The sequence below is a fragment of the Prorops nasuta genome, unplaced genomic scaffold (assembly GCF_024137725.1).
Source record: "Prorops nasuta isolate Cenicafe-Biocafe unplaced genomic scaffold, Cenicafe_Pnas_1.2 PNAS00023, whole genome shotgun sequence".
Classification (NCBI taxonomy): domain Eukaryota; kingdom Metazoa; phylum Arthropoda; class Insecta; order Hymenoptera; family Bethylidae; genus Prorops; species Prorops nasuta.
Genome location: NW_027116820.1, coordinates 1,477,792 through 1,488,925, shown reverse-complemented (window position 1 = coordinate 1,488,925; position 11,134 = coordinate 1,477,792). Strand labels below are relative to the sequence as shown.

General features: G+C 36.7%; 2 protein-coding genes across 2 annotated transcripts; both read left to right on the top strand.

Moving 5' to 3' along the window:
* The first annotated feature begins 547 nt into the window (after positions 1-547).
* LOC136781513 (uncharacterized) lies at positions 548-1,800 on the top strand. The gene is made up of 3 exons (XM_066740402.1): positions 548-653; positions 716-1,665; positions 1,771-1,800. The coding sequence occupies exons 1-3, from the start codon at positions 548-550 to the stop codon at positions 1,798-1,800; spliced, it is 1,086 nt and encodes a 361-aa protein (XP_066596499.1).
* Positions 1,801-9,060: 7,260 nt separating this feature from the next.
* LOC136781512 (uncharacterized) lies at positions 9,061-10,879 on the top strand. The gene is made up of 2 exons (XM_066740401.1): positions 9,061-10,426; positions 10,758-10,879. The coding sequence occupies exons 1-2, from the start codon at positions 9,061-9,063 to the stop codon at positions 10,877-10,879; spliced, it is 1,488 nt and encodes a 495-aa protein (XP_066596498.1).
* The last annotated feature ends 255 nt before the right edge of the window (positions 10,880-11,134 follow it).

Sequence of the window (11,134 nt, the reverse complement as noted above, 5' to 3'; positions counted from 1 at the left end):
TGAGACCAATAATAATTTTTACTTTGATAAAAATAAACTAATAACCATACCTACAGCCTGTTATGAGTTGAGTGCGATAAAATGAATACTTGCGTATGCGGATGGAGTTACCGTACGATGATAATGTTATTATTCTGCGTGCGAATAATAACACACTGAAAAGTGAAATAATATGTAAATATTCTATTGATCTTACAAAGATTAATAATATTGGTTCTCTGCTAGGATTTTCGTCAGACCGCGTAATCCTACCAAACACTTGGGCTGAATCGGACGAACCTGTGAATATTTTAAAAGTAAATATTCTACGTATCGAATGTAACATTACCGCTGGTGCATATACGAACGGTAGACAAATACATGTCATCCACGAATTTTTCCCAAGCGTTCCACCAGGCTATAAAATCTAGGAAACACCGAAGAACGTCATTTACTTGCCAGTCATTGCAAGGGTAATCGATCGTCTCACATTACGTATTCTCGATCAAGACAATCGTCCTATAAATTTTGGAAGCGAAGAGATCACCATACGGTTACACATTAGAAAATGTTGATTTACAAGAATATTAATGATTATAAACAATCATTACTCGATGAACCAATCAGTCAATCAGCTGCAGTTGAATTGAATACATCATCATCATCATTACAGAGTAATATTGAAAATAATAAAATTGGAATTGGTAATAAGAAAGTGCTAACGAGAAAAATATAGATTTTCTACACTCATTGGGTTTGACTGTGAAGAAAAAAAATCAAAGATCCGTTGAACGTTACCGCACAGCCTGTAACGACAATCGCATAAGTAAATTGGAAATACACGCCTATAATCCATATGCAAATGCATCAGTGGGAAATAGTGATGAAATTCGTATACTTATACAACAACAAGATTTGATTCTTTTACCGAGCGGAAGTTACCTCTATATAGAAGGAAAACTGATTGAAGGTACTCGTGCTGCTGATACACATTTGTTGGATAAAATTATGCTCGACGCTAATTCTATGGCATTCTTATTCGATGAGATTCGGTATGAATTGAATGGTATTGAGATCGATCGTTGTAAAATCGTTGGCATTACAACCAGTATTAAGAATCTCATATCCTTAAGCACTGAAGAGAGTATGAGTCAAAGTCATTTTGGTTGGTTTATCGAGACTCAAGATCGTAAAAATGTCACTAACAATTTTAACTTTTGCGTTCCCCTGTATATGCTGTTAGGATTCTGCGAAGATTACAAACGTATCATCATCAATGCTCGCCATGAGCTTATTCTGATACGAGCACGTAATGATATCAATTCAATATTTTCATCGAATAAGTTTACCGATTCAAGAATCGAACTGTACCGAGTGCAATGGAGAATACCTCATATGACTTTGAATGAATTTACCAAACTACAATTTCTACGTATTATCGAGCAGAATAAAAACCTCACGATGGCTTTTCGTTCCTGGGAGCTCTACGAATATTCGCTTCTCCCTGAAAAACAGCGACATACGTGGGCTGTGAAAGCAGCTACACAATTGGAGAAGCCTAGATATGTGATACTGGCGTTTAGAAGAAATAAGAAGAACGACCAATACTCGGATGTACTTAAATTTAGTGATTGTGATATACGTGATCGGTCGGGTGGGGGGAACGGTGCGGAGTTGAGGGGAAACGTATATATAGTAATACGCGCGCGCTGCGCCTCGCGCACTCGGCCGTTTCTGCTCATGTTCGCAATAGAATTTCATTCACTTAAACGCATTTTATTAAAAAAATAGGATAGACGTTTTGTTGCTGTTATTGTTTAGTTTTCAAATCTATTTTTAAAATTTTAATCGGACGGTCTCAAACGCAAGCAGCCCTCCGCGGAAATATTGCAAAAAAAAATTAAATCGAGGATTCTGCAAAAACTAAATATCCGACAGAAACCAGCTTTTGCACACGTAAAGTACTTACCAACAGCTGTCTCTGTGCAAAGTTTGAGCTCTTAATATTAAAAAATGGCGGAGTTATGAATTTAAAAAAAAAAGAAATTTTTTTTAGTTTTTTCCGATTTTTCTCCAGTTTTAATTATCCGATCGGATTGTTTGAACCACCATTCTCTTCATAATTCTATTCTCTAAAATTCATCTCTTTACACTTTTTACATTCCTTCAATAGTTAACATTTTATAATGAAAAAACTAAAAAAAACGCGATTTTTTGTTAATAATTGTTAATAAAAAATTAACAAATGACATTTTTGAGTAGGAAACATGGTGGGAATAATCTATGGACTGTCTTGCACCTGATGGCATAGCCGGTTACCAGGTAGGTTTTATGTCAAGAAATATTCTCTATTGCTTGGCCTATCAGTCTGACCGAGCACTGGCATTTGCTCGATGCCCCGCTGCGTTTAGTGCTGTATCTTCGGAAATACTGCGAATCCGACTCTATAACTTCGGATATATGTTCTTATACATATAAGGAATAGATTTAAGCAATAAAACAAATCGATTTTTTAAACGTTCTAAAGCAGGATACCCCCTTAATTTACACATTATTATTATTATTACACAAAAACATTATTCTTTCAATTTAAATTCCAGATTATTATATTTTCCTCCCAAATATCTCATTATTAATATATTTTCATTTGCTGCTTTCTGGAACTCTGCAAATTGGTCCTGTTCCTTCGATTCCAATAAAGCAGCCATCTGCGCTGGTAAATAGACCCATTCATCAGTAAATAGTTTAGCTATTAATTTAATCCCAAATTTCGTGTTAACTTTCAGAATTTGAAGTATTTCGTACTCTTGATTCTCTTCAAAAGTGTTTAATTTAATAAAATCCATCTCAGGGACGGAAGCTATTGAATTGACACCACTTAAAAAGGACATTCTTTATTCTATACTATAAAGAAAACCCTTATTATTATTATTAAAAAACAAAGATTAAAATGATGTGTTCTTACCTTTAGAAGACAAAAAAATCAAGAGACACGGTAGTGTCTCGACGGCAAGTACATATAAAAGTAGATAATGACATGTCTATACCACCGAGCACTACCGTGTAACTTATACAGCAAGTTTAGCCGTTCCAATTTGCAAACCAATTTAATTCTATGAATGATCAATTGTCATGATATAAGTGAAGCTTTACTTAAAATGGTTTTGGAAACCCTTTCATTTGAGCCCACGAACATGAAAATCGGTTCACGCAATCCAGAGATATTATACTCTGTTATCTATATATATGCCGAAATAACATTTTACTCCTTCCTCATCTCTTTTTCCAGCCAAAATGTATGTACCGGGCTGAAGTTGGCCGCTAAGGAAAGTGACGTCATTTTCACAACGCTTCCAACATAATATACTCAACGACCTAACTATATATGGTTGTGAACTGTCAATTAGGCGACTATATTGAACTGTGTAAATTGTAATGTGAGATTATTTTTATTTAATGCAATGAGGTTATTCATCGTGTTGCGATATTGCATCTGTTAATTTCTACAATCACAAATAATTCAATTAACAGTGACTGAAAGATTCGAGAATTAAATAAGTATAACATTATATTTTACAATACAGGATGTAGTATATTTTGTGGTACTTTGTGGGGGGGGGGGGGGGGGGTATTTCTTTTTCAGATTAAAATAAGACAGAACATTTTCATATGGAGTTGAGTCACGGCTTTCACGAAGTAAGGACGTGTTTACATCCTACTTATTACTGGCTGTGGTAGATTCTGTTTATTCTGTGTTGTGCTGAATTATCATTTGTGCTGTTGGATATCAGTTATTAATTCTAAAATCTTCGCGGCTCAGACAAAATTTTGTCTGAGTCTTTTACCCAGTTTGCCACTTAGTGGCTAAGTGGGGCAAGATGCAGTCGGCTGAATCTACTCCGTCTATCATGGCTCTTCATAAACCTGCAAGCTCTAACACTTCTGTTACAATACCTACCTTCTCAGTCGCCACACCTGAGGGCCTTACCTATGCTACAGCTGCTAGAGCGAGGAGAGATCAAGGAATACTAATTGACTGTATCGAGGACTTTACTCTTGCCGATTACGCCTGTACAATAGGCTTGATAGTGGATAAAAAGAATGTCATCAGTGCTTCTAGAATCTCGAACAACAGAATATGCATCTATCTTGCAACAAAAGACATGGCTCAGGAGCTTGTAACAAATCACAGCTACATTTCCATTCATGGACGACCTGTCTCTATTAGACCTCTAGCGTCAAATAACAAGAAAGTTATATTCTCGAAAGTTCCTACAGAACTTCCCAATTTTGCTATTGAGCAGGTTTTGAATAAAATCAACGTCAAGAGTGCTTCCCAAATCATTACACTGAGAGCAGTTATTGGTTCTGATAGTTTCAGCCATGTGGCCAGTTTTAGACGACAAATATTCGTTAAACCTGATGATATAGATAAGATTCCAAAGATTTTTAAAATTAATTACGAAGGAATGGATTATACTATATTTGCTTCTTCAGACTCTCAGAAGTGTTTCATATGCAAGGTTGAGGGTCATGTGGCAAAAAATTGTCCGAATGTAAAACAGGCTAAGAAAACCATACATGGTGATATTCCTCGCACTATTGTCATAAATGATTCGTCTAATTCTACGGATAAAGGGAAGTTGTCTTTGGCAGATGAACAAGAAGAGGGGGCCCCTCAGGCCTTAAATGTGATAACTAATCAACAAACTGCTAATGAAAATAATGATAATAATAATGAGTCTTATTGTTTCGCTGGAGGAATCTGTCTCGATACAAACAGAAGGTGATACACACATACTTAATGACAATTGCTCCAACCGTCGCTCAAGCAATAATATTATGGAAACCAGCGAAGGCTCGGAACAAGTGTACAAACGACCACTCTCACTTCATTCTGATGAAATCTCAATTAAAAATCCTAGGAAAAATAGGATTCACGTTCAACTGGACCAAGACTCGGATATAAAATCAAGCAATGAATCCATTGTTTCAAATAAATGCAACGCCGAACTAAAAAAACAGAATAGATTAGCTAAGGAAAAAGCAAAGGAATTGGATGCTTCCAGTGATTTGGATGAAAAGCTACTTCCCATAAAACATATAATGATAGAACATCCTTCGGAGTTCATATTAACGTACTCACAAGTGAAACAGTTTATTCTATATTGCTCAGAGAAAGCAGACATCTTCAGCTTTGCTTTATCAGTCACAAACGACATTAACAATTTAATTAAAATGCTTAGAGATATTTATCCCAGTTTATTGGAAAAATCTATTAAAAACAAATTTTCAAGAGTGATCAACAAGCTGGAGAATAACCGAGCCTGGACACAGACTGATCATAGTCTAGGACCTAAATAAGTTGTTGGAAATGGTACTCACTTCAGACCAGGAGAAAAAGTATACTCTATGGTGTATTCTATCATTCTATCTCCTGAAATCGTTGTTGAATAATCTGTACAGTTCTTGTTACTTTTACAGTATTTAATACTTAGTATAAGTTTTATCATGTATTTAAAATTTCTGTTTGCAAATGGTTTCTACTAATTTTAATTCTAACATTAATTTAAGGATCCTGTACCTGAATTCCAGAGGCATTGCTAACTGCAAGTTTGAACTTAGCAGACAACTGGAGGAATTTGATACTTTTATTGGAGTAGAGACCTGGCTCAAGGAAAGAAATGTATTTAAAGTTCCAGGTTTTCTTACATATAGGTGGGATAGGAAGCATAGGCCTGGAGGAGGTTTAGTTATTCTTGCTCGATCAGTACTCAAAATTTCTATATTATCACATCTGTCAATTATGAACGATGATATCGAGGCTTTTGGCATCTCCATCACTAATCTTACACCGATCATTAATATAATAGCTTCATATAAGGTTCCAAATTATATTACATCTCAAAGCACATGGGAAATGATTCTACATGCCTTTGATAGCTATAGTAACTGTCTTATCTTAGGTGATTTTAACTCCTATAATGTACTGTGGAACGGAATCAAAACGGATATAAATGGCACTAGACTTCAATCAGCTTTGGTTGATTCTGGTCTTATTTTGGTTAATGACAACACTAGATCCCACGTTGATGTAGCCCGGGGTACGGACTCTAATATTGATCTTATCCTATGCTCTCCTGACCTTTTTAGCTTTCTCTCCTTCGAAATGTCAGATAAGCTTAAAGGCTCTGACCATTTCCAATTTTTTGTTTCTATATGCTATATCAAGAGAACCATAAGCCGTAATACGTCCAAAATTAGTACTCAGAAAACAGACTGGGTTGCATTTCGTAAGATTCTCTCTAATAACTTTCCTCTTTTTGAGATTTTGGAATACTCCTCACTTTCATTGCAACAAAAATATAATCAATTAACAAAGTATATCATTGATGCAGTTACGGCAAGTACACCTAGGCCTAAAGGCGATGCTGGGACCAAAAATAATATTAGGAACCCGTGCCCATCAGCCTCTTGGTGGGATTCCACTTGTGACAAATTAATTAGGTTAAGGAAAGTTGCCTTGTACAAATGGAGACGTTCTAACCAACAGTCTGATCTTATCATCTACAAAGAAGCCTGTGCAAATGCAAAAAAGCACATTAAATTTTGCAAAATCCAAGATTTTAGGAAGTTTGCGGCTAGCCTGGATATTCAGTCTGACCCGACATATGTCTGGTCTAAGGTTAAAGCATTTAAAAACAGATTTGTAAATTCGACAAACTCCTCCATATCTGGAACAGTTAAGACAGAAATTCTTGTCGTGTCAATAGATAAAATCTGTTGTCCTTGGGTTCCACTTAATCCTCTCATTAAATTCCAGGTAAATGAAAATCACTTTCTTAGTGATAAATTCACCAAGGAGGAACTCAACTATGCACTCTATAGATGCAACACGAAGTCCTCCCCAGGTCCAGATCTAATTTGTTATAAAAGTCTAACAAATCTTCCAACTGAATTTTTAAAGGTTCTACTGGATCTCTATAATGATGCATACTCATCAATGGAGTTTCCTCAGTCCTGGAGACAGAGTAGAATTCTGTTCATTCCGAAAGACGGGTATAATAAAGGTGTTCGTCCTATTTCCCTCACTTCGTGTGTTGCCAAATTATTTGAAAGAATAGTGAAACAACGTCTTCAATGGTGGGCAGAACATCTGTCCCTTCTTCCGGTTACTCAAGCAGGGTTTAGAACGAACTATTCTTGTGTTGACTGCCTTGCATCCGTGACATTGGAAATCGAAAAAGCTTTCTATACAGGCAAAGAGGTGTTAGCCTGCTTCCTGGATGTTAGAGAAGCTTTTGACAGCGTCCTACCTAACATATTAATTGAGAAACTCAGCAACATTGGCTGTCCTGCAAACCTTCTAGCTTTCATTCATTTCTTAACTTATGAAAGAACGCTTACATTCTCTGGAATTGAATCGGCTTCTGCGGTAAGAAACACATTCAAAGGTCTTCCTCAAGGTGGAGTGCTTAGCCCATTATTGTACATAATATATGTAAACGATATTATAAAAAACATCCCTAGGAATATAAAGAATGTACAATTTGCTGATGATCTAACCATTTACACTACAGTCACAAACCCACAAACCGATAAAAATGCTATGGAGAAAGCGCTACACACTATCCATGGCAATCTTCTAGAATTGGATCTCGACCTTGCACCAGCTAAATCAGTTCTTGTATGAAAGTTGATTGGGCGATATCCGCAAGGAGGTCTAGGAAGGAAGGCTCTAGGGTGACAAAAACAACGCCCAGGAAATCTGGTAAAAATCAGTTTATTTGATTGCAAAAAAATACAAAAGAATGAAAAGTGCTCCAAAGGAGGCTGAGCCGCAAATTGATAATCCACCCAAAGTTACAACTACGAAATCCCAACCCTGTGGTCCCCAGGTCCTCGGACAGGATTCCCCGTACCTGAGACTCTCAGGCAACGAAGATAGAGAGAAAGGAAGACGATTTCTTGGAGCCCAAGAAATCGACGATGGAGCAGAAATGCGTACTAAGAGACTTAGTGGCGTCGCAGGAAGGGAGAAATGGCTAAGCTGCTGAGAAGAATGACAGAAAAGACAGAGTCTAGAGTGTAGACCGTTTAAATTGAGCCCGAATAAGACGGAACTCTTGGGTATTAATATGTACAAGAGACCCAAATAGTAACAGCGAGAAAGAGCTCTACGCTGTGGGCCACCTGTCGGCCTTAATTGGAGGTAGGACAAAGAGAGACAAAGTGTGAGCAGGAGCGAGACGGCCTGAGAGTCCCAGACCGCTCGCACCTACACTCCGATCTCCAACAGTTCTCATTCACTTTAATAGGAAATCCATAAAACCAGGTGTTGCCTGCTTATCTTTGAGGAACTATGATATTAAATCTAGTGCCGCAGTTAAGTTCTTAGGGGTTTGGTTTGACTACGAGCTCAAATTTACAAACCATGTAGATTATATTAAAAACAAGTGTTTTCAAAGGCTTTGTTCCTGAATATGACTAGTAACGCATATGGTCGGTTTAGACACTTGTTATTTTGTTTTATTATCGAAAGATCGGAGAGGCTTATTGGCAATGAAATAACACACAATTTTGTTTTTAACAATTGCACAAGACTTCTTTATTGACACTTTACCTTGTTGGGGAAAAAAACCACGATCTTGGTGGAAAACCCTTCCGTTCTAAATAGGTGAGCCCTCCACGAACTAGGTGAAGGAGATCACTTACAACCTTGTTTTTGGATTATGAGTTGTTACACTATGCTTATTATACGATATCGCTTATACAGTTGGAGGTTCGCTTTTTCGAGTCTCGTGCTCACGCTTGCCGTACTCGCAATGCCCTTTCCTCTCGCTCCCGGCTTCGTCCCCTCCCCTGTCACGTGAGGCCATTCACGTCTTCGACAAATAAAGATGGTTCCTAGTGGCGGCGCTACCTGCCCGCCACATTTGAATGGTCGAACAAGCTCTATCTACTATTCTCAAGTGTCATTCCTCTAAACAGGCTTAATATTCTTAAATTCATTTCTGGCTAAAATGGGGAGCCAATCCTAACACAGCACTCATAATCTATAAGGGGCTTATTAGATCTATTATGGATTATAGCAGTTTTATTTATTACCCATATCTAGAATCCCTTTCAGTGAAAATTGAAAGAATTCAATATGTATGTCTCAGACAAGTTTTGGGATATCGATCCAGTACTCCCACTAATATTCTGCTTGGTCAATGCAATTGTATGCATATTAAAGAAAGAGCTAAGATCCTGTGTAGTAGATTTTTGGCTAGCAGGCTTTCCAACCACAACTCCATTGTAGCTCAGGTTGTAAACAATTTAAAGATCCTTGCGATACAGTGGCATTTTATGACTTTGCTGTTGAACCAATTATCTTCGTTTTCTAGTTTCCTCCCATTAATACATGAGAATAGTCCTATTCCTATGGACCTTAATGATTACAGAAGCAGAATGGAACCCATCAGAATTAATACTGATTTAGGTTTTGCAATCAAAGAAAGCAATCATCACTCTCAAATTTTTTTAGAGCACTTACACAGTAGAGATAAGACTGGTGTTTCCTTCTTCACCGACGCAAGTAAATTTCAGAGTAATTCTGATTCCTTGTTGAGCTCAGGAAGGGCAGTTGGATGTGCAAGTTTATCCCCAGAGTTAAACATATCGCTTAAATGGAGTATTAACCAAGAGGCTTCGATTTTCACGGGACAGGCCATTGCACTACTAAGGGCTCTAGAGCTTTTAACTGAAATAAACTTCTCTGCAGCTTACATATACTCTGATTCCATTAGTGTTTTGCAAGCCATAGCCAATCCGTATAGACATTCCAAAATCAATCCTTATGTTCTCAAGATTAAGAAAATCTTAAATGGTATTTTAAAAAACAAGATCATCCTGCTGTATTGGATTCCTTCACACGTCGGTATAAAGGGGAATGATAAAGTGGATAAACTTGCGAAGGAAGCGTGTGTGAAAACGCCTTCTAGTAACATTACTCTGCCCTACACCGACTTTTTTGAGCTGTTTGGTAGGAAAGCGGTCATAAATTTTAAGAATTCTCTCTTCCAAGAGGGGACATATAAGGGAACTATATATTTTGACAGGTACTATAGAAACTGTAGGCAGCCATGGTTCAAACGGCTTTCCCAGCCTAGAGATTTTATTACTTGGGTTAATAGGGCCCGGTCGAATCACTATCACCTTAGATCTTCCTTGGCCAGGGTTAAAATAATTAAAAACGCCGCTTGTGACTGTGGAAACACAGTACAGGATCTGAACCATATTCTATGGAACTGCCCTCTATTAGAGGAGGTAAGAAGTCAAATTGTTGCTAGACTGCGTAAATTAAATTATTTTTCTCCTTACAGTATTGAGGAATTCCTTGCTCTGCCTAAAATTAAACCGCTCTCCTTTCTGTTTGGCTTTTTGAAATCCTCTGAACTCTTATGTTAATATCGCATAAGTGTTCTGCTGATCATATTTCTAATAAAGTCGTACATATTGTAATACTAATAACCCTTAATGGGTTCTAATGCAATAAATAAAAAAAAAAAACATTTTCATATTCATTGATAAGGATAGAGCTGACTGGATTAAATAAGATTAATATTTACAACTCTGTGCCAATGAAAAGCATACTTTCAACATTAATGTGCCTCGGTCATTATCAGGAGGATATTAATTGAAAGAAATTGTTAAGGTATTTAATAATCATATGCTCGATTTCCAGGTGTGGAAATCTTTAATAAAATTTATGTTTAACTTTTTCTCTTTTTAAGCTGATATGGATATCTATTGTTCGATAGGTTATATCATTTATGCAAACAAATATTTCAGACTAAATTATAGTAATGCTTGTTTGGAAAATATGAAGCATTCCGATGAACCTTCATCTACGTAAAGTACAAGTTGACTAGTGTTTGGATTTAAGCTAATTATACGATAATATATGTTTACAAAAGATGCGAAGAAAACCAAATATTACAGAAGTTAGATCACCAAGCAATAAAGAAAATGGAGATGGGGCAACATCAAATATTGGTAAGTAACTGAGATGCTTCATGTTCCTTCAAATATTTATTTTCTTTGAAGATTAAGATTGTAAAATGATGAATTTGATTTCACGCTTACTCATAGTGTTATCATTTAGTATTTT

Bases quoted from the DNA above. Each gene is read 5' to 3' on its own strand.
- LOC136781513 (XM_066740402.1), top strand. From the start codon at position 548: ATGTTGATTTACAAGAATATTAATGATTATAAACAATCATTACTCGAT. The intron at 654-715 runs GTAATATTGAAA...AGAAAAATATAG, and splicing joins ATCATCATCATCATTACAGA to ATTTTCTACACTCATTGGGT. The intron at 1,666-1,770 runs GTATATATAGTA...TTAAAAAAATAG, and splicing joins GTGCGGAGTTGAGGGGAAAC to GATAGACGTTTTGTTGCTGT.
- LOC136781512 (XM_066740401.1), top strand. From the start codon at position 9,061: ATGGATTATAGCAGTTTTATTTATTACCCATATCTAGAATCCCTTTCA. The intron at 10,427-10,757 runs GTTAATATCGCA...TCTCTTTTTAAG, and splicing joins GAAATCCTCTGAACTCTTAT to CTGATATGGATATCTATTGT.